At 70.8% G+C, this 19,507-nt stretch overlaps 4 protein-coding genes across 5 annotated transcripts; all 4 read right to left on the reverse strand.

The window, feature by feature from the left end:
- Nucleotides 1–676: 676 nt before the first annotated feature.
- LOC136301711 (all-trans-retinol 13,14-reductase-like) lies at nt 677–4,861 on the reverse strand. Its single transcript, XM_066204887.1, has 11 exons — nt 4,690–4,861; nt 4,414–4,596; nt 3,764–3,993; nt 3,116–3,311; nt 2,561–2,758; nt 2,349–2,474; nt 2,036–2,174; nt 1,840–1,949; nt 1,505–1,671; nt 1,140–1,299; nt 677–951 (listed from the first exon to the last, which is right to left on the reverse strand). Exons 1-11 carry the CDS (start codon nt 4,859–4,861, stop codon nt 803–805), a joined length of 1,830 nt encoding a protein of 609 aa, XP_066060984.1. The 3' UTR covers nt 677–802.
- A 1,060-nt stretch (nt 4,862–5,921) lies between these two features.
- On the reverse strand, nt 5,922–13,306 carry MPP2 (MAGUK p55 scaffold protein 2). 2 transcript variants are annotated; one of them, XM_066204892.1, is made up of 12 exons: nt 13,235–13,306; nt 11,933–12,051; nt 11,272–11,430; nt 11,007–11,156; nt 10,377–10,604; nt 9,272–9,403; nt 8,714–8,819; nt 8,221–8,289; nt 7,957–8,118; nt 7,234–7,436; nt 7,015–7,143; nt 5,922–6,796 (listed from the first exon to the last, which is right to left on the reverse strand). In XM_066204892.1, the coding sequence occupies exons 2-12, from the start codon at nt 12,047–12,049 to the stop codon at nt 6,620–6,622; spliced, it is 1,632 nt and encodes a 543-aa protein (XP_066060989.1). In that variant the 5' UTR covers nt 12,050–12,051; nt 13,235–13,306; the 3' UTR covers nt 5,922–6,619. The 2 variants fall into 2 exon arrangements, with proteins under 2 accessions (XP_066060989.1, XP_066060990.1); XM_066204893.1 differs by lacking the exon at nt 13,235–13,306 and having other exon boundaries at nt 6,704–6,796; nt 7,329–7,436; nt 11,933–12,088.
- A 665-nt stretch (nt 13,307–13,971) lies between these two features.
- LOC136301733 (pancreatic polypeptide-like) lies at nt 13,972–15,605 on the reverse strand. Its single transcript, XM_066204923.1, has 4 exons — nt 15,540–15,605; nt 14,767–14,938; nt 14,324–14,394; nt 13,972–14,092 (listed from the first exon to the last, which is right to left on the reverse strand). The coding sequence occupies exons 2-3, from the start codon at nt 14,934–14,936 to the stop codon at nt 14,331–14,333; spliced, it is 234 nt and encodes a 77-aa protein (XP_066061020.1). The 5' UTR covers nt 14,937–14,938; nt 15,540–15,605; the 3' UTR covers nt 13,972–14,092; nt 14,324–14,330.
- A 906-nt stretch (nt 15,606–16,511) lies between these two features.
- On the reverse strand, nt 16,512–17,796 carry LOC136301732 (peptide YY-like). Its single transcript, XM_066204922.1, has 4 exons — nt 17,757–17,796; nt 17,136–17,320; nt 16,915–16,986; nt 16,512–16,734 (listed from the first exon to the last, which is right to left on the reverse strand). Exons 2-4 carry the CDS (start codon nt 17,318–17,320, stop codon nt 16,710–16,712), a joined length of 282 nt encoding a protein of 93 aa, XP_066061019.1. The 5' UTR covers nt 17,757–17,796; the 3' UTR covers nt 16,512–16,709.
- Nucleotides 17,797–19,507: the final 1,711 nt, after the last annotated feature.

A 19,507-nucleotide genomic window follows, 5' to 3' on the forward strand; every position in this document is an offset into this window, starting at 1 on the left:
GAGTGGGGGTCGGGGTGGTGGGATGTGGGCTGTGGGTTATGGGGTGCTGTGGTTATGGGGTGCTGGGCTGCCTTGCCCACAAAGGGGGGACACCCTCCACCCCTGGGGACCCCCCTGAGTGTGTCACGTGTCCCCCCACACTGAACACCCCCCTCGCCCTCAGGTGACAGCGAAGCCCTTCCTGTACCCCCTGCCCCAGGGGCCGTGCCCCGAATGCGGCCACAACCCCACAGCTCAGCCCCCCTTCACCACCCGGACCTAGAGGTGACCCCCTCCAAGGACATCTGCTGACAACTCTCCCCTTCACTCAGAGGGACACGGACCCTTCAGGACCCCCCGGATGGCCCAGGCCCTTGTCCCCCCGCCCCATTGAGAATCCCCCTATTTATCATATTTAAAAGCGCAAAGAATTCCGGGCTCTGCTGGTCTGGGGGGCTGGGGGAGCTCAGGGAGCACAGAGGGAGAAGGGGGGAAGGTTTAAGGGGGGTTCTGCACCCCACATTCACCCCCAGCTGTGGGTGCTCCCTGTCCCCGTCCCCATTCCAGTCTCCATCCCCATCCCAACCCGCTCTCCGTTCCCTGTCTGTGTTCCCATCCCATCCCTGTCCCCATCCCTGTCCCTGTCCCACCCCCATCTCCATCCCCTCCCCAAAGACAGGTGCAGGCCAGTGGGACATCAGGGTTTATCGAGGTGGGAGTCACCCCCAGCCCGGGGCCATCCCCAAGCACAGGTGACCCCGAGGACAAGCATGTCTAAGGACAGACGTCCCCGAGGACAGGTGACCCCGGTCCCACTGTCCCCTCACGCCGTGTGCCGGCCCTGTCGCCGCCGTTTGATTTTCCTCTTGAGGAGCAGCAGGTCCAGGTAGAGCAGGCGGCCCAGCACGGCCGAGGCGCAGAGCAGCCCCCCGTGCAGGGCCCCCGCCAGCCCACACGAGAACACGTCCTGCCCTGGGGACAGGGGACAGCCACCGTGCGACAGGGACACCCGCGGGGCGGGACAGGGCCACCGCCGCGGGGGATGTCACCACAACCACCCGCTGTGGGGACAGCACCCAGAGGCTGGAGCCGGCTGTGGGGACACGGGCCGTGGGGACACGGACCGTGGGGACACAGGGCATGGGGACACGGGCGCTCACCTGTCAGGTAGAGGTTCCTGACGGGTGTGTCGGGCCTGAGCGCGGCCACGGCGGCGGGGCTGAAGCGGCGCAGGTCGTGCTCGGTGCCGTACATCTCCCCCCGCGCCGCGCCCAGGTAGTGCTGGTTGGTCAGCGGGGTCGCCGCCTCCACGAACTCCACCTGCGTGTCAGGGGACACAGGTGACCCCCCTCGTGTCACTCCGACCCTGTTGGGACCCCCCAGCCCGTCCCTGGGTCACCCCGGCCCTGTTGGGACCCCTCCCAGCCCGTCCCCCGGGTCACCTCAGCCCTGTTGGGACCCCTCCCAGCCCGTCCCCCGGGTCACCTCAGCCCTGTTGGGACCCCCCAGCCCGTCCCTGGGTCACCTTGTCCCGCAGGTGCGGGAAGCGGAGCAGGGCCCTGTCCAGCAGCCGCCCCGCGATGTCCATTTTGTAGCGCTGGTACTCGGGGCCGCGGTGGCGGGGGCGGCTCCCGGCCCACTCCTCGAACCACTCGTAGCGTGCCATGGTCAGGATGGTCATGCAGGACCTGCCTGTGGGGCGGGGACAGCCGGTGACACCGGCAGGCACCGGTGACAGCAGGGTGACACCCCAGTGTGGGTGAGAGCGGCGGCGCCCACCCCGCGCCCTAGGGAATGTGGAGCCCCCGGGCCCGCCGAGGGGAGCTGGGGGGGGCACGGGGGTCTCCCCCGGGGCCGCACCTGGGTGCCGCTGCTCGTACGTGGGGTCCTTGGCGGCGGGGAAGGTGATGAACATCATGGCCAGGTTGTCGGGGACGTCGTCGCGGCTCAGGGCAGCGTACTGTGTCATCCTGAGGGGACAGCGGGGACGTGATGTCCCCTCCGTGCCCCCCACCCACCGCGCCCCCCCCCCCCCCCGGGGTGCCGGAGCCCTCACATGGCGTCCAGGTCGTTGTGGGGGTAGATCCAGAAGTTGGTGGGGGGCAGCCCCAGCTCGGCCGCGCTGCCCCGCAGCCCCACGAACACCAGGAAGGAGCCCATGCCCGGCCGGACCATGGCCAGGCGGGAGCGGACACCTGCGGGGACAGCGGGGGACACCTGGGCCTGGGTGTGCAGGGGACACCAGGTGACACCTGGGCCTGGGTGTGCAGGGGACACAGGGGTGAAACCCAACCCTGCCCGGGCAGGGGACACCGGGGTGTCAGGGACACCGAGGCCGCTGGGGACACGGGCACACGGTGCCACCTTACCGGGGTGGCAGCGCAGGTGCGGGGGCAGCAGCTTGCCGAAGGTGTTGAAGAGCCCCGCGTCGGAGATGACCAGGGGGGCGCGGACCTCCAGCTCCTCCTGGCTGGGTCCCGCCCGCACCACCACCCCTGGGGGGGACACCAGGGGGGCTCAGGGGACACTCGGGGCGCCGCCACCGCGTCCCCGTCCCTCCTGGTGGGGTCGCGGAGCTCACCCAGGGCGGTGCCGGTGTCGTCGACGAGCACGCGCGTGACGGGGGCGCGCACGAGCACGGCGCCCCCCGCGCGTTCGATGACGGGCACGGCGTGGAAGGCGACCTCGCTGCTCCCGCCCCGCGGGTACCAGGCCCCGCGCTGGTAGTGGTGAACCATCAGAGCGCTCACCAGGAAGCTCGAGTCCCGCGGGGCCGTGCCTGCGGCGACAGCGGGACACCAGCACGGCTGGCGGGGAGGGGAAAGTCGTCCCCGTGTCGCGACATGCCACGATACCGCCCTGCCTTATCGTGACATAGCCCTCTCCTGTCACCACTGTGCCCTGCCACAACACATCTTTCTACTGTCACGACACAGCCCTCCCACAGTGCAACGCGGCCCTGCTGTGTCACGACGCGGCCCTTCCCGCCGCGACACAGCCGCCCCCATCCCAGCCCGTATCGTGATGGTGCCACCCCCTGTCGTGACACAACCTCCACCACCGCGGCACCGCCCTCCTCCTCCGCCTGGCGCCCTCCCTGTCGCGACAGACGCTCCGTGTCGCCGCGGGCGCTGACCGTAGAAGAGGTATCCGAGCAGGGCGCGCAGGTCGCGGTTGGCGGTGAGGCGGGCGGCGGCCTGGCTGTGGCTGGTGGCGGCCATGCGGAACACGGGCGACAGGCGCGACAGGAGCCCCGAGCGGAGCAGGACGGTGACGAGCCAGCGCGGGGACAGCTTCAGCAGGGCCAGCAGCGCCGCGTGCCGCGAGGCCACCTGCGGGACACCCGCGGTGCCACCGTCACCTCCCGCACCGGCCTGGGGACAGCCCGAGTAGGGCCAGAGATGTCACCTGTGTGACATCACCACGTGCCACCGGCAGCGCTGCCCGACCTGGCCGCCAGCACGTCCTCAGGAGTGTCACTGCCGTGACCCCAGGGCCACCTGTCCCCACAGCATCTGTGTCCTGGTTATCTCCAGGACTTGTCCCTACCATGCCCATCACCTGTGTCCCCTCTGTGTCCCCTCTGTGCTTTTGTCCCCACCATTCCCCACCTCACCCATCACCCATGTCCTCACCACAGTTGTCACCTGTGTCCCCACTGTCCCCACAGCCCCACCACAAACACCCCACGTCCCCCCTCAGCCACGTCCCCACCAGTGCCACCATCCCCAGCCCTCCTTGGGGGACACGCCACCCCTGCGGGGAGGTGACCCCGGGGCCGCACCTTGGAGAGCCTCATGAACTCCCTGATGGCCGCCTTCTCCTCGGGGAACTGCTCCTCCAGGGCGGTGACAAAGGCCACCTTGCCGGAGCGCAGCCGGTAGCTCCGGGTCCCCAGGGTCACCTCGTCATAGGGGTCGGGCAGGCGGTGCCAGCACAGCTGCCCGTCTGTCACCTGGTCCAGGGCCACCCGCAGGAGGCTCCCCTCGTGCAGCTGCCCCACGTAGTGGATGCCTGCGGTGTGGGGACACGGCGGGGGGACACGGGGGACACGCGGTGGCAGCAGGGTTTGGCTTTGTCTGGTGTCACACTGAGGAGCGGGGTGGGGGGGAGAGACGTTGGGGTGACAGGGACATGGCAGGGACGTGACAGGGACACCGGATGGACATGGCAGGGACATAGCAGGGACATGGCAGGGATGTGACAGGGACACAGGATGGACATGGGACAGACATGGCACAGGCATGGAAGGGACACGGCAGGGACACAGGCACTGCACACACCGGGGCTGGCAGCAGGTTCACAGAGGGGCCACAGGGACAAGGGGGTGACGGGGGGGGACGGGGGGGACAGGGGGGTACCAGAGAGTGACAGGGGGTGACAGACAGTGACAAGGGGGTGACAGGGGGTGCCAGGGAGGTGCCAGGGCCTTACCCACGTCGAACTCGACGCCGTGCTGCTGGAAGGTGTGGCAGCAGCCCCCGGCCTGGTCGTGCTGCTCCAGCACCAGCACCCTCCGTCCGGCCTTGGCCAGGGTGGCGGCCACCGCCAGGCCCCCCACGCCGCTGCCGATGACCACGGCGTCCAGGCGGTCCGGCACGCGCTGGGGGCTGAACGCTGAGCACACACACACACACACACACACACGCGTGTGACAGTGACCGCCGGGGGACACACACGGCACCCACGGACACACGCAGGGACACTCACCCCGCTTCAGCACCCTGTCCCGGGCGCGCTGGTCGGTCACCAGCGGCCGCGGTGGCTCCAGGGGTGGCCCTGAGAAGGGGCTGCCGGACGGGGCCAGCAGGCGATGGGTGACCCGGGCCAGGGCCAGCAGGGCCAGGGCCAGCGGCAGCAGCAGCAGCAACGTGGGCCACATGGCTGTCACCGCGGGTGGCTCTGCGGGGACACGGACACAGGGACACAGGGACACGGCACCGCCCGGCGTGTGCCGCCCCAGCCCTTATAGCCACGGCGGCTTAGGGACATGGGGATTATGGACGGGTCGGTGCAGCGGCTTTAGGGACAGCCCTGCTTAAAGATACAGAGCTCCTGGACACGGCGCCCACGGGCACGGCACCCCACAGCACCCTGTGACACCCTGCAATGTCACCCCATGGTCACGGCACCCCACAGCACCCTGTGACACCCTGCAATGTCACCCCATGGTCACAGCACCCCACAGCACCCTGTGACACCCTGCAATGTCACCCCATGGTCACAGCACCCCACAGCACCCTGTGACACCCTGCAATGTCACCGCATGGTCACGGCACCCCACAGCACCCTGTGACACCCTGCAATGTCACCCCATGGTCATGGCACCCCACAGCACCCTGTGACACCCTGTGACATCCTACAATGTCACCCCACGGCCATGGCACCCCATAGCACCCCATGGCACCCTGTGACATCCCATAATGTCACCCCCAGGCCATGGCACCCTGTGACATCCTATAATGTCACCCCACAGCCGTGGCAGCCCGTAGGAGGTGCCCACGCGTGTGCACGGGGTGGGGACGTGCGTGTCACCGCTGGGTCGGGCGCTGCACACACAAACAGTGTCACACCCACGCTCGTGCGAGGAGCCAAAGCCCCCTTGCACACCCACACACCCTCCCTTGCACACCCACACACTCCCACACACCTCCTTGCATGCCCACAGCCCCCCCGGTGCCCGTGGCGCTGCTGAGCCCTCCCGGCAGCACCAAGGAAGGGCCCCCGTGCGTGTGCAAGGTGACACGCGTGTGACACACTCACCCGCACCCCACCCCGGCTCCTCCCGGTCCCAAACTGGTGGGAAACGGCGATTTGCAGATAAAAATCCATCAGCACCAGGTGGGACAGGGCCGGGGTGAGGCGGCAGGTGTGACACAGGTGACACAGGTGACACAGGTGACGACACCAGCCCCCCCTGGCGTTCAGCACAAGGGACAAACCCGGTTTTCTCTCCTTTAATAAAATTCACAGCAAAGTACCAAAAAGGAGGAAACGGCGGCAGGGGCTGGGGGGACACGAGGACACACCCTGCGCCCCCCGCGTCCCCCCTGTCCCTTGGGGACAGCCCGTGGCACCACCCCAGACCCTCCCCAGCGAGTCCCCTGCCACAGCCCCCCATGGGGTTAATTACAAGGTTAATTAAGGGTCAATTAAGGGTTAATTACAGGGCCTGGGGAGGGGGTTATTGCTACCCGGGAAAGGGGTGACAGGGACACAAGGGACAATGAGGGACCCCCACCCTGGGAAAGGGAGAAGGGGGTCCTCGGGGGGGGTTGTGGCCTGGGGGACAGGGAGGGGACACCCGAGAAGCTTCTGGGTGTGACCCCCCCCCCAAACCCTGCACCCCCATCCTCAATCCTGAGGGTCCCCACCTGGGGCCGGGGGGCTCCCCCAGGTTCTGGCAGTGACTTGGCTGTGTGGGGGCTGCGCCCCCCCGGCTGCTCCCGCCCCTCCCAGATTTGGGGCAGCGCAGGGGGCACAGCGGGGCCGGGCCTGGGCTGGGGGGGCTCTGCAGGGACCCCCCCGCGGGGCTGAGCACGGCCAGCTCATCACACCGCTGGGGGAGACACGACCCCCCTCGGCCCCCCCCAGCCCTCCCGGGTGGGTCGGGGGGGTTGAGGGGAAGGTTTGGGGGTCCCTAATAGACCCAGGTGACGGGGACCCACTGGGGCTGCAGGCGCAGGTGCTCCATGGCCTCGCGCAGGCGCCCGAAGGTGCGCTCCAGGTCGTCGTTGGTCAGGCTCAGGTCGAAGTAGTGCCCGTAGCCGCGCTGGATGCGGCTGCTCTCCTCCACCGTGCGCTGAGCGTCAGCCTCCTGCGCCCCAAAACCTGCCTCAGTTTCCCCTTCACTCCCAGGGATGGTGAGGGACACCCATCCTGAGCTGTGTGTCCTCCTCCTGGTGCCCCAAAACCTGCCTCAGTTTCCCCTTCACCCACAGGGATGAGAAATACCCATCCTGAGCTGTGTGTTCTCCTCCTGCTCCCCAAACCTGCCTCAGTTTCCGGGCCCCCCCGGCCCCCCCGGGCCCCCACCGTGAGCTGTTTGGTGGCCACGCCGCTCTCCAGCGCCGCGCGGTTCATGGCCCGCAGCCTCTCGGGCCCGGGCGCCTCGATGAACACCACGTAGGGCACGAACTCCGCCGTCCTCAGCACCTTCACGGCCTGGGCGGGGCGGGGGGGGCACAGCGCTCAGCCCCGCGGCCGGGGGGGATCCGGGGGTGTCCCCTGTCCCCCCCCGGCCGTGTTCCCCACCTGCGGGTTGACGTCCAGGATGCACATCTTGCCCGCGTCCACCACGGCGCGGATGGAGTCGATCCTGGTGCCGTAGAGGTTCCCCTCGTACTCACCGTGCTCCAGGTACCGGCCCGCCTTGATGTCGGCCTCCATCTCGCCCCGCGACACGAAGCGATAGCCCTGCCCGTCCCGCTCGCTCTCCTTCGGCTTCCGGGACGTGTCTGCCGCGGGGGGGGACACCGGAGTGACCCGGGTGGTCACGGGGGACAGGGGCGGTCACAGGGGACAGGGATGCTGGCAGGGGACAGGGATGGCTGCAGGGGTGGGAATGAGGCGAGGACAGGGACATTGGCAGGGACAGGGATGAGCACAGGGGACAGTGACGATGATGGAGCACAGGGCTGGTGGCTCAGGGGACAGGGAAGCTCAGGGGACAGGGACACTGGCAGGGGACAGGGATGCTGGCAGGGAACAGGGAGGCTGGCAGGGGACAGGGATGAGCACAGGGGACAGGGAGGCTGGCAGAGGACAGGGACACTGGCAGGGGACAGGGAGGCTGGCAGAGGACAGGGACACTGGCAGAGGACAGGGAGGCTGGCAGGGGACAGGAATGAGCACAGGGGACAGGGACACTGGCAGGGGAGAGACATGAGCACAGGGGACGGGGACGATGATGGAGCACAGAGGTGGCAGCCCAGGGGACAGGGTGACGGCATTGGGGACAGGGACAGGGCCGCTCACAGGGGATGGTGGTGCCGTAGCGCGCCTGGTCCGACATGATCAGCTTGTTCTTGAGGCTGCGGCGCCCCACGCCCTGGGCCCCGATCAGCACCAGCGTTTTCCGGCGGAACGGCGGCATCCGCGCCACCTCCTCGTAGATCAGCAGCTCGTGCCGGTCGAACTCTGGGCGGGGGACAGCGCTGGCACCGTCCCCGGGGTCCCTAGGGCACCCCGTCCCCGCGGGTGCCACCGGCGCCTCCCCGGGGAGTGCCCTGGGACACTCACCGGCGTTCTTCGTCGTCAGGTACATCATCCTCTTCTTCCTCTTCCCGCTGAGGCTGCCGCACAGGGCCCCTGGAGGGCGGGAGGGTGGATGGGCTGGGGACAGGGACAGGGAGGGGGGCAGGGATGGGATGGGGACAGGGACAGGATGGGGACAGGGGTGGGACGGGGACAGGGACAGGGATGGGGACAGAATGGGGACGGGACGGGGACAGGGATGGGATGGGGACAGGGACGGGGTGGGGACAGGGATGGGGTGGGGACGGGGACAGCACCCCGGCACAGGAGCTGGGACAGGGCCATGGGGACATCACCCTGAGGATCGGGGACTTTCCTGTGGGACACTGCCTTGGGGACAGGACCCTGGGCCGGCGGGGACGTTGTCACAGGGCGCAGGGGACCCGCCGTGCTCCCCCTCCCATCCCCCAGCCTGCCAAGTCCGATGTCCCCGCGATGTCCCCGCGATGTCCCCGCGGCCAGGGCGATGTCCCCGTACCAGATGTGGGCGCCACCTCCCCGTCCCGTTTGACGAAGGCTTTGCGCTTCTCCTCCAGCAGCTGGCTGGGCACCAGCCCCGCACTGCCACCCTCCACGTGGCACGCCTGGGGACACACAGCCACGCGTGGGGACCCCCTTGGGCTCCCGAGACCCCTCCGACCCCACAGGGAGCACCCCCAGCTCCGGGGAGCCCCCCAGGTTCCCATTGAACTGCCCCAGTTCCAGGGGCTCCCCCAGTTTCCAGGAGCCCCTCAGCTCCAGGGACCCCCAAATCCCGATAGGGACACACATCCCGAGCTCCGGGAAATCCCCGAATTCCCAGGGACCCTCCCCTGCTCCAGGGATCCCCCCAGTTCCCAAGTAGCCCCCCCCCCCAGCTCCAAGGGCACCCCCCGAGCCCCAGGGACTCCCCAGTAGATAGGAATTCTCCCAGGCACAGCCCAAGCCCACCGGGACCCCTCGATCTCCCCCAGAACCTCCCAACCCAACACCCCCTCGCCCTCCGCAGCCAAAGAGCCCCAATCCCCCCCGACCGCCCCCCCAGGGCCCCCCTGACCTGCCACCAGTTGGGGTCATCCTGGTTGACGATCTGCAGCAGGTCCCCGGCCATGAACTTAAGCCCGGCCTCCTTGCAGGGGATGAGGCTGTCGGTGGCCGGGTCGTAGTCGAAGTGACACTTGACAAACACCTGGGGACACCCGGGGAGGGGGCGGGGGGGGATCAGGGGGGGATCGCACCGCCCGTGCCGCCGCCCGGTGCCTCAGCGTCACCCCGTGTCACCCCGAGGAGCCCCCCAGGCCGGGGTGTGCCCCCCGCGCCCTGCGCAGCCAGCCCCGCACGGCCCCCGCGCACACGCAGAGAGCCCCGGCCGCCGCCGCCGCGCCCCAGGCCACCACCACGGCCACCCCCAGGCACAGCCCCAGGGCCACCGACAGGCACAGCAGCGTCCCCAGCGCCGCCAGCGCCGCGCCCGCGATGGCGCACATGGGGACGTGCGGGGACACGCGGGGCACCGCGCCGGCGGCAGCGAGGGGACAGCGACAGCCCCGGCGGGGACAGCGACAGCCCCGGCCGGGACAGCCCACGCGGGGACAGCCCACGCGGGGACAGCCCACGCGGGGACAGCGCCGCTTTGTCCCCTCGGAGACGGGGGTGGCTGGCACAGGGAGGGCACAGGGCACAGCTGTGTGGGGACAGGGACAGGGCAGGGACCGCCAGTGCCCGGCTGAGACGGGGACACGGGAGGGACACGGGGGGGACACGGGAGGGGACACGGGGGTCCCACCAGCCAAGGGACACACGGCACGGACAGGGGGACTGCGGCTCATGGGGCTCTGGGGACAACACGGGGACGGGGACACAGGGTGGTGAGTGCGGGACATAGGATTGGGATGCAGGATTGGGATACAGATTGGGATGTGGGCTCGATGCAGGTGGGGATACAAGGTGGGATGTGGGGCGGGATGCAGGATTGGATTCAGGTAGGGATGCAAGGTTGGGATGCAGGATTGGGATGCAGGATCGGATACAAGGTGGGATGCACCTTGGGATGCACACCGGGACACAGGTTGGGATACAGGGTTGGGATGCACACCGGGACACAGGTTGGGATACAGGGTTGGGATGCACACTGGGATGCAGGGCGGGATGCGGGGCGGTACCTGGCGGGGCGGGTGCGGCTCCTGGTAGCTGGGCAGGATCTTGAGCACGACGCTGCCGCTGGCGTGGCGCAGGCTGTCCTGCAGCGCCCGCGGGTCGCTGCCCACCTCGCGCCCGTTCACCTCGCGGATCACGTCCCCGACGTGCAGCAGCCCCTGCTGCGCCACCATCCCCCCGTGCAGGATGCGGGCGATCACCAGCTCCCCCCGCTCCACGCGGAACGTCACCCCCTGAGGGGACAGCCCCGCTCAGACCCCGCCGGCAACACCCCCGCGGCACTCGCGACCCCCGCCCGGCACCCCACAGACAGCCCGCTGTGGCCGCGGCACCCCAAAACGCTCCCAGCCACCCTAAAGAGCTACCCGGCACCCCGCAATGCACCCCAAAATGCTCCCACCCACCCTAAAAACCACCCGGCACCCCAAAATGCTCCCGGCCACCCTAAAGAGCTACCCGGCACCCCGCAATGCACCCCAAAACGCTCCATTACCCCCCAATGCCCCCCAATGCTACCAACGTCGCCACCTCCCTGCAACGCCCCAACGCTCTCCAGCCCCCCAAAACCTCCCAGCGCCCCAAAACGTACCCCCATCACCCCCCGCAGCCCCCCCAGCGCCCCCGGCCGGGCTCACCAGGTTCTCCCCGGCCGCCTTGCGGATGCCCACCATGCGCACGGCGTCGGGGGGCACCGGCTGCGACCCCAGCGACGCCTCCGGGCCGGGGCTGCTCGGGGGGGGGTCGTAACTCTTGGCGGCCACCGAGTCGTGGGTCTCCAGCAGCGACTGGGACGGGCGGGGATGGGGGTCACCGCCGTGCCCCGCACGCCTGGCGCACGCCTGGCGCACGCCTGGCACACGCCTGGCACGGGACGGAGGGTCCCGGCGGTGTCACACGCACCTGGAAGTGCGGCTCCCGCAGGATCCGGGCCAGCTCCGCCGCCGCCGCCTGCACGTCGGGCCGCGCCAGGCGCCCGATGTCCCGCAGGATCTCCTGCACCAGCGCCAGGTTGTCCCCGCGCACCGCCTCCAGCTTCCGCTCCTCCAGCCGCTCGTGCGCCTGGGGACACCGCGGGGACACCCCGGGGACGGGCGGGTGAGGGCGGGGACCCCCAAGGGACGGGGGGGGGGGTTGGGGCCCCCGGGGCGATTTGGGATCTCCAGAGGGTGAGGGGGATCAGGGAACTGTCCCACCAAGGATCCCGGGGGGGGATTGGGGACCCCCGGAGGCGGGGGGGACATGAGGGACCCCAGGAGGGGTTGGAGACACTTGGAGGGGCCCAGGGGATTACGGACCCGTCCCCCAGGGGACCTGCGGTGAGGGACAACAGAGCTCTTGGGGACCCTCAGGGAGTTTGGGGACCCCCAGGGACGGAGGGAACTGGGGGCGCTGGGGGGGATTGGGGACCCCCAGGGGGAGGGAACAGGGACCCCTCGGAGGTGACACACACACACACCGGAGCGTCCCCGGTGTACACGCACACACACACGCAGGGAGGGTCACCCGGGGGGTCACCCGGGGGTGCCGCGGGGGGAGTCCCGCGCCCCCCGAGCCGCCGTACCTTGGCCAGGGAGCGGACGATGGGGCTCTCCATGATGCCGCGGAGGAAGATGAGGTCAAGGTCGGCCACCCCCGGGGACCCCGGGAGCCCCATCAGGTTGTCCAGGACCTGCTGCATGGCTGGGGGGGGTACACGGGGAGGGGACACGGAGTGGGGAAGGGGGAGGAGCAGCAAGGTGGGTGAAAGTGCAGCCGGGGATGCTCGTGTGTCCCCCCCCCCCAGTCCTGTCACTGCAACCCCCGACCCCCCCATTACAAGTGTCCTCTGGGAGCACGGAAATGTTCCCCCCCCCGCTCAGCCGGAGGGACACTGGGACGGCCCCCTCCCCAGATTGTCACCGGGGAGTGACAATCCCCCCGGAGCACGGCGCAGCGGGAGGGGGTGACGACTAAAGGGGGGCAATGGAAGGGGGGGTGATGCAATGGGGGGGGGGGCATCAGCTCGGGGCGGGGGCGCGATGCAATTTGGGGAGTCGATGCAATTTGGGGGGGCCGCATCCGGGGCCGCGGGGGCGGGAGCGGCTGCGCGGCTGCGCTGCAATGGCGGGGGACGATGGCGATGGAGCCGGGAGGGGCGGGGGGGGCATCCATCAGCCCCCCTCCACATCGAGGGGGGGTCACAGCACCACCCGGGCCCCCCAACCCCATCGCTCCCCCCCGGCTCATTCCCCGCCGCATCCCCGCCCCGCGCCGCCCCCCGAGCGGCATCGCCCCCCCCGCGGCATCGCCCCCGGCCCCTCTGGCAGCCCCCCGTACCTGGGGGCGCCGGGGGGGCGCGGGCGGGGCCCGGGGCGGGCGGCGGGGACCCGGGGCCGGGGCGGCTCATGGCTGCGGGGCCGCTCTCCCCCGCCCCAGATCCGGGTACCGCCGCCCCCCCGCGCCCCCCCGGCCCCGCGTGGGGCCCCCACCCGCGCCGGGCCCGCGCCCCCCGCCTTGCACACGCGTGTGCATCGGGCGCGCTCCCGCTGCTTTGCACACCCGGCGGCGGGGAGGGGGCTGGGGGGCGAGTGGGGGGGGGCGGCGTGAGCTCACACGCGCGAGCACGGCTCGTGCACGGGCATCACCCGCGCGTGCACGCGCACATCGGCGCCCACGCGTGCGAACCACCTGAGCGCGCTCACGCGCGCGTGCGGACCCGGGCAACACCCCCCCCAATACCGCCGCGCGCTGCACACGCGTGTGCGCGGCCTCGCTGACACGCGCGCCCCCGTGCCAGCGCGCTCCCGCTCGCGTGCAAACCCCCGGGCGCGCTCCCCGCTCCCCCCGCCGTGCCCCGCGCGCTCCCCCCGCCGTGCCCGCTCACCCGCGCTTGCACACCCGCGCTTGCACACCCGCCCGCCGGCGGGTGGGAGCCCCCCCAGCGTCCCGCGGCGTGGGGAGGGGGCCGGCGGGGGCTCGGCCCCTTTAAGGGGGCGGTGGGAGGGGGGCGGGAGCGCGGATTTAAAGGGGCCGCGCCTCGCCCGCGTGCAACGCACGCTCACGCGGATGCGCGCACACGCACGCGGACGAAGGCGCGCACTCGGGTTCCCACTCGCGCGGCGCCCACCCCCGCAGGAGCGGCCCCCGTCCCCTTGCACACGCGTGTGCCAGGCCTGGGCGTGCCCGGGGCACACTCACCCGTGACCGAGGCGGGGGCGGCCGCCGGCATCGCGGCGGAGCGGCGGGACACGCGCGACTGGCACCGACAGGACGGGGACAGCGACAGGGACAGCGACAGGGGCGGCCGCGTAGGCGTGTCCACGGTGCCAGCACCCCCAGTATCCCCAGCACAGTCACTCGGTGTCTCCAGTGTACCCAGCACGGCCAGCACCAGTGTCCCTGACACCCTCAGTGCCCCCGGTGTCCCCAGTGTCCCCAGCATCCCAAAAGCCACCACCTCTGTCCCCAGCACCACCACGGTCCCCAGACTCAGCGTATGTGACACCCCCAGTGTCCCCAGTCCCCCAGCCTGGTGTCCCCAGTGTCCCCGGTGTACCCAGTCCCCCAGCCCGGTGTCCCCGGTGTCCCCAGTGTCCCCGGCAGGCAGAGGCAGGACAGGCGGCGGCTGCAGGGGGGTTTTATTGCCGGGGGTCACTCCCGGCTCTGGGGGGGCCGGGGGTGCAGGGTGGGCGGGGGCCGGCACCTTCTGCGCTTCTCCACCCGCTCGGCCCCGGCGCTGGCCCTGAAACAAAAGGGGGGCTCACGCAGGGTCCCCCAGCCCCGTGTCCCCTTCCCCAGAGACCCCCGGGTCCCCCCGGTCCCGTGTCCCCCACCCTGACACCCTCAGGGCCCCCCGGGTCCCCCCGGTCCCGTGTCCCCCCAGAGTCCCCGTTCCCCCCCAGGCTGTCCCCGCTGGGGACACCGGGGCCGGGGACAGCCTCGGGGGGCTCCTGCCGCCCCCTCCGTCCCTTACCTGGGGCTCAGCACCCCGGGGCGCCCAGGGGCTCCTCGCCCAGCGCTCGCACACCTGCCCGCTTCCCGTACCTGCAACGGGGACGGTTATGGGCACGGGGATAGGGGGGACAGCGGGACAGGGGGACGGGGGGACAGCGGGACAGCGGGACAGGGGACAGCGGGACAGGGGACAGAGGGAGAGGGGCACGGCGGGACAGGGGGACGGCGCGACAGCGGGACAGGGGTCAGGGGGACAGGGGACAGGAGATAGGGGGACAGGACAGGGAGTGTGTCCCGATAGGGAGTGTGACAGGGAGCGTGTCGTGACAGGGAGCGCACTGAGGTGTCACGAAGGGAAGCGCATCATGATGGGTGCACGTCGGAATGGGGAGCGCATCGCGATAAGGGAGCGTGTCGCGACAGAGAGCACGTCGGGACGGCCACCCCCGGGGCGCTGCTCACCGCGGGCGGGTGACCACGTTCAGGTACTGCTGCAGGTCGTTGTAGAAGCGCAGCAGATCCTCCACGGGCGCGTCGTCGCCGGGGTACGCGGGCTGCGCCGGGGCCGCGCGGAGCCGCAGCGGCAGCAGCGCCACCACCGCGCAGGCCACCAAGAGCAGCCGCGGGGCCATGGCTGCCGCAGCGACACGGGGACACGCGTGGGGACGGGGCACGGTGTGCTCGGACACCTGCGCGCACCTGTACGCACCTGCACACACAGCACTCGCACACCTGCACACACCTGCACGTGGCGCACGCACCTGCGCACAGCTGGACACACCTGTACACACCACACTCTTGCACACAGGACACCTGCACGCACCTGTACACACCACAGACACCTGCACACACAGCACTCGCACACCTGCACACAGCTGAACGCACTTACACACGCACACCTGCGCATACCTTCACACTCCCACCTGTCCCACCCCTGCACACCTTCAGCCTTGCACAGTGGCACACGCGTGTCACAGGCACAGTCAGGCCCCTGTGCCCGGCACACCCGTTCTCTGCTCACACCTGTTTGTCACACACCTGTTTGTAACACACCTGCTCTCTGCTCACACCTGTCTGTCACACACCTGTCTGTCACACACCCATTTGTCACACACCCTCTCTCTGCTCACACCTGTTTGTCACACACCCGTCTGTCACACACCTGTTGTCACACACCTGTGTGTCACACACCCTCTCTCTGCTCACACCGCCCGCAGCTCCCCGTCCCCGCTCACCTTCTTCCTCGGACGGGGACGCGGGGACACGGCGGGACGAGGGGACGCTGCCTGACACGCCGGGTCCTCGATGGCGCAGCTGTCACCGCCGTGCTGGCGCTTATATCCCCCTGTCCCCGCTGATGTCACCCTGCCACGCCGCACCTGTGGCCAGGTGCCCAGTGGGGCGGGGAGGGGGGGACAGGGGCCACCGTGGGGGGTGACAGGGACAGCTGGCCCCGGCACAGCTCTGGTTAATGTTTGACCCTGCGCCCAGGGGGCTCCCGGAGGGGACCGGACACGGACACGCATGTCCGGCCCCACGCAGGGACAGAGGGGACAGGGGGACAGTGGAGGGCCAGACAGAGGGACCGGGGGGATCCTGGCGGAGCATGAGGGAGGTAACGTTGGGGACGGGGGGATCACCCCCGCTGCGGCCGTGGGGACGGGGCTGTCCCCAGGCTCCCACCACGGCCACGTGTGGGGACAGAGAAACACGGGACCCCGGCCGTGGCACAGCCCCGGCGGCCACAGTCCCCACACGGGGGTCCCGATGGTGTCAGCACCCCCCGCCAGTGCCCCCCACCCCGCACCCCCGCGGGTGTCCAACCCCCGTGCTCATCACGGCCCCCCCAGCACCCCGACATTCGCCAGTGCTGGGTCCCCCCGGCAGTGCCCCCCATTACCCCACACCCAGCGCACCCCAGTGTGCCCCAGCCCCCCGCTCACCCCACTCCCACCCTTCCCTACGCGCCCCCTCCTCCAAAATTCCCTCCCCCCTTCCACTCCCCTCCTTCGACACCCCAACCCCTCCGCACCCCCCTGAATCCCCCCCTGCACCCTAACACCTGCCGTCCCTTGTTCCTCACGCCCCGATATCTCCCCGACACCCCCCGACACCCCCCCGACACCCCCCGCGCCCCCCGCGCCCCCCGCCCCGCACACACGGACCCGGCCGTGCCACCATCGTGTCATTTATTGTCGCTGCGGGGCCGTGCAGGGACCAGGAGGGACACCCCCGACAGCGCTGGGGAGGGGACGGGGTGGGGGCCCCCCCGACAGCGGGACGCCCCCGGGCCGGGCTCTGGGGGTCCCCGGCCCCCCAGCGCGGGGTCCCGCGCTGGCCCTGGGTCCCCCGGGGGGACCTGGAGAGATGGGGAGGGTTTGGGGACACGGGGCTGGGCGGGGCGGTCACCACGAGGAGTCGTCATCGTACCTGCGGGAAGAGCTGGTGTGAGAAAAGGGGGGACGAGACCCCCTGAGCCCCCCGGGACCCCAAACTGCCCCGGGATCCCCAAACAGCCCGGGGACCCCCAGCGCGGGGTGTGGGCCGCGGTGCAGCGCCTGTCCCTGCCCGCGGGGCCATGGGGACAGGGACGGGGACAGGGACACTCACCGTGACCTGTCACCGCCGGCCCGCAGGAGCAGCTCCGTCACCGCGGCGCCGGGGCTGGCGCGTTTCCCGTACCTGTGAGACACGGGCACGCGCGTGAGCAGCGGGGACCCCGCGGGTGCGCGCACGGGGGTGCGGAGGGGACCCCCCGAGCCCGGGGGCGCGCAGAGGGGACAGGGACGGGCGGGACAAGGGGGACGCGCGTCCGCCCCGCCGGCGCTCACCTCTGCCGGGTGACCAGGTTGATGTAGTGGCGCAGGGCCGAGAAGTACCGCGCCATCTCCTCGGGGGACGCGTCGTCGCCGGGGCTCTCGGGTTTGGGGGGGTACGCGGCCGCCAGGCACAGCAGGGCGCACAGGGACACGGCCACCAGCACGCGCCACGGCCGCGGGGACGTCACCGTCACCATCTGCGGGGCACGGGGGGCCGGGGGCGGCGGTGGCTGCGGGGGGGCACCCCCACCTCCCCCTCGAGACCCCCAACCCAGCTCGGCCCCCCACCAAACCCCAGGACCCCACCCCTGTGGGAATGTCACACCCTCGGAGCACCCCCAGCTCCCCGAAGGTTTGTTTCATCCCCACCCGGGACCCCAGCCCCACTCGAGGGACACCTTCACCCCCGGGACTCCCCCCCCCATATCCCACGGGGACATCTCCCTCCCAGAGACCCCCCCTCAGTGTCCCCAGGGGAGCCGTCCCACCTCAAAGCACCCCAGAGACCCTCGTGCCCCCAAAGGGACACCTCCCCTCCAGAGACCCCACAGGTCCCCGAGGCGATTGTCCCTCCTGGGGTCCCCACCTCCCCTCGGGGACCCCCCGGGCCCCCCGCCCCGTCCCTGCACTCACGATGGCGGAGGCAGAGGTGCCAGGTGGGGCCTGGCCGTGGGGTGACAGTGCCGGGGACACGGCGGCTCCGGCGCCCGCCCGGGGTTTTATAGCCCCAGGGGGGCTGGTGGCTCCTCCCTCACGCGTGACAAACCCACGGGCACGCAGGACCCGGGGGACACGTGCCAGCACCTTGTCACTGTCCCCCGGCACAGCCCCCCGGCCCGGGGCACGGGGGGGCGGGGGAGGGCAGAGCGTGGGGGCACGGGTGGGACACGGGGACACGGACACAGGACACGGCAATGCCACACGGGCACGGGACGGGGGCACAGAGGTGACAGGGCACCGTGGCACACAGACAGGTGAGACAGGTGAGACGGGACACACAAAATGGCACATGGCAGGTGTGACAGGGAGCCATGGCACAGGGACAGGGATGTGACACAACCGTGGTGCACGGGGACAGGGAATGGACACGGATGTCACACACACGAGGACATGGGACATGGACAGGGATGTCACTCACACGAGGACATGGGACATGGATGTCACACACACGAGGATATGGGACATGGACAGGGATGTCACACACACGAGGACATGGGACATGGACAGGGATGTCACACACACGAGGACATGGGACATGGATGTCACACACACGAGGATATGGGACATGGACAGGGATGTCACACACACGAGGACATGGGACATAGGGATGTTACACACACAGGACACGGGACACGGACAGGGATGTCACACGCAGCCATGGCACACAACCCTGCCCTGAGACAGCCTCGGGGTGTGACAGTGGGACACGGGGACACCAGCCCCACCCAGGGACACGAACACGGCACATGGGACGAGACCCACGGCGCCGGCACGCGCCGCCCGTGGGGGACAGTGGAGGGGACAGACACACCCACAGCCACGGCTGCCTCAGTTTCCCCAGACCGGGCACGGAGCCGCCAGCACAGCCCTGTCACCGCAGCCCCCGCCAGCGCCATCGACCGCTGTCACCAGGCCCAGGACGGATGAGGTGGCCTTTGCAGCCCCCCGCGCGGCGACATTAATCCCGTATGGATTTACCATTAGGGAGCAATCACCGGCTCCGGGGGAAACTGAGGCACGGAGGGACGCGGCGGGGACGTGCCCGCCGGGCAGGGGCCACCAAGGCCCCCGCGAGGGCGCTGGCATGGGGACAGGCGGCAGAAGGGGGTCCCCAAAAACGCCGGGATGGCCCCGCCCGGCTGCAGCCGCATCTCCGGCCAGGGGGGTGGAGGGGACCCGGCCCGTGGGGACACTGCGGGGTGCCACCAGGTGACACGATTCGGCCGGAGGGGACTCGGGAAGGCGCCAGCCCCGGCCCGAGAGGACGCGCTCCCCACTCGTGGCCCGGTTGTCACCCCGGCTGGTGGCGGTGGCGGGGGCTGTCCCCCGTGGTGTGGCCGCGCGGTGACACCGGCCGGGCCGCGAAGACACGGGCGGGGGGTCCCGGCCGAGCGGCGCCGGGCTCCGGGCAGCGCCGGGAGCGGCCCCCGCAGCCCCCCCGGGCCCGCACCTTTCACGTCCCCGCGGTCTGTGCCGGGACCGGGGGGGCTGCGGGGCCCCCCCGCCGGAGCCGACACGTGGCCGGGGAAACTGAGGCAGCGGGGCTGGGTCCGACTCCCCCCACCCCGGCACGGGGGGGGGCCCAGCAGAGCCGCAATGTCACCGCCTTGTCACAGACGTGCCCCAGGCGGGGCCGGGGGGGATCAGGGTGCGGGGGGCCCCCA

The sequence above is a fragment of the Chamaea fasciata genome, unplaced genomic scaffold (assembly GCF_029207755.1).
Source record: "Chamaea fasciata isolate MVZ Bird 193981 ecotype frontalis unplaced genomic scaffold, bChaFas1.0.hap1 SCAF_27, whole genome shotgun sequence".
Taxonomy (NCBI): domain Eukaryota; kingdom Metazoa; phylum Chordata; class Aves; order Passeriformes; family Sylviidae; genus Chamaea; species Chamaea fasciata.

Excerpts from the sequence above, each read along its gene's own strand:
- LOC136301711 (XM_066204887.1), bottom strand. The coding sequence starts at position 4,861 with ATGTGGCCCACGTTGCTGCTGCTGCTGCCGCTGGCCCTGGCCCTGCTG. Across the intron at positions 2,759-3,115 it reads GCTCGGATACCTCTTCTACG|GCACGGCCCCGCGGGACTCG; the intron begins GTCAGCGCCCGC and ends CTGTCGCCGCAG. Across the intron at positions 2,175-2,348 it reads GCACCTGCGCTGCCACCCCG|GTGTCCGCTCCCGCCTGGCC; the intron begins GTAAGGTGGCAC and ends CTGTCCCCGCAG.
- MPP2 (XM_066204892.1), bottom strand. The coding sequence starts at position 12,049 with ATGCAGCAGGTCCTGGACAACCTGATGGGGCTCCCGGGGTCCCCGGGG. Across the intron at positions 11,431-11,932 it reads TCGTCCGCTCCCTGGCCAAG|GCGCACGAGCGGCTGGAGGA; the intron begins GTACGGCGGCTC and ends CGGTGTCCCCAG. Across the intron at positions 9,404-10,376 it reads AGCCGCACCCGCCCCGCCAG|GTGTTTGTCAAGTGTCACTT; the intron begins GTACCGCCCCGC and ends GGGTGTCCCCAG.
- LOC136301733 (XM_066204923.1), bottom strand. The coding sequence starts at position 14,936 with ATGGCCCCGCGGCTGCTCTTGGTGGCCTGCGCGGTGGTGGCGCTGCTG. Across the intron at positions 14,395-14,766 it reads AACGTGGTCACCCGCCCGCG|GTACGGGAAGCGGGCAGGTG; the intron begins GTGAGCAGCGCC and ends TCCCCGTTGCAG.
- LOC136301732 (XM_066204922.1), bottom strand. The coding sequence starts at position 17,320 with ATGGTGACGGTGACGTCCCCGCGGCCGTGGCGCGTGCTGGTGGCCGTG. Across the intron at positions 16,987-17,135 it reads AACCTGGTCACCCGGCAGAG|GTACGGGAAACGCGCCAGCC; the intron begins GTGAGCGCCGGC and ends CGTGTCTCACAG. Across the intron at positions 16,735-16,914 it reads GCCGGCGGTGACAGGTCACG|GTACGATGACGACTCCTCGT; the intron begins GTGAGTGTCCCT and ends CTCTTCCCGCAG.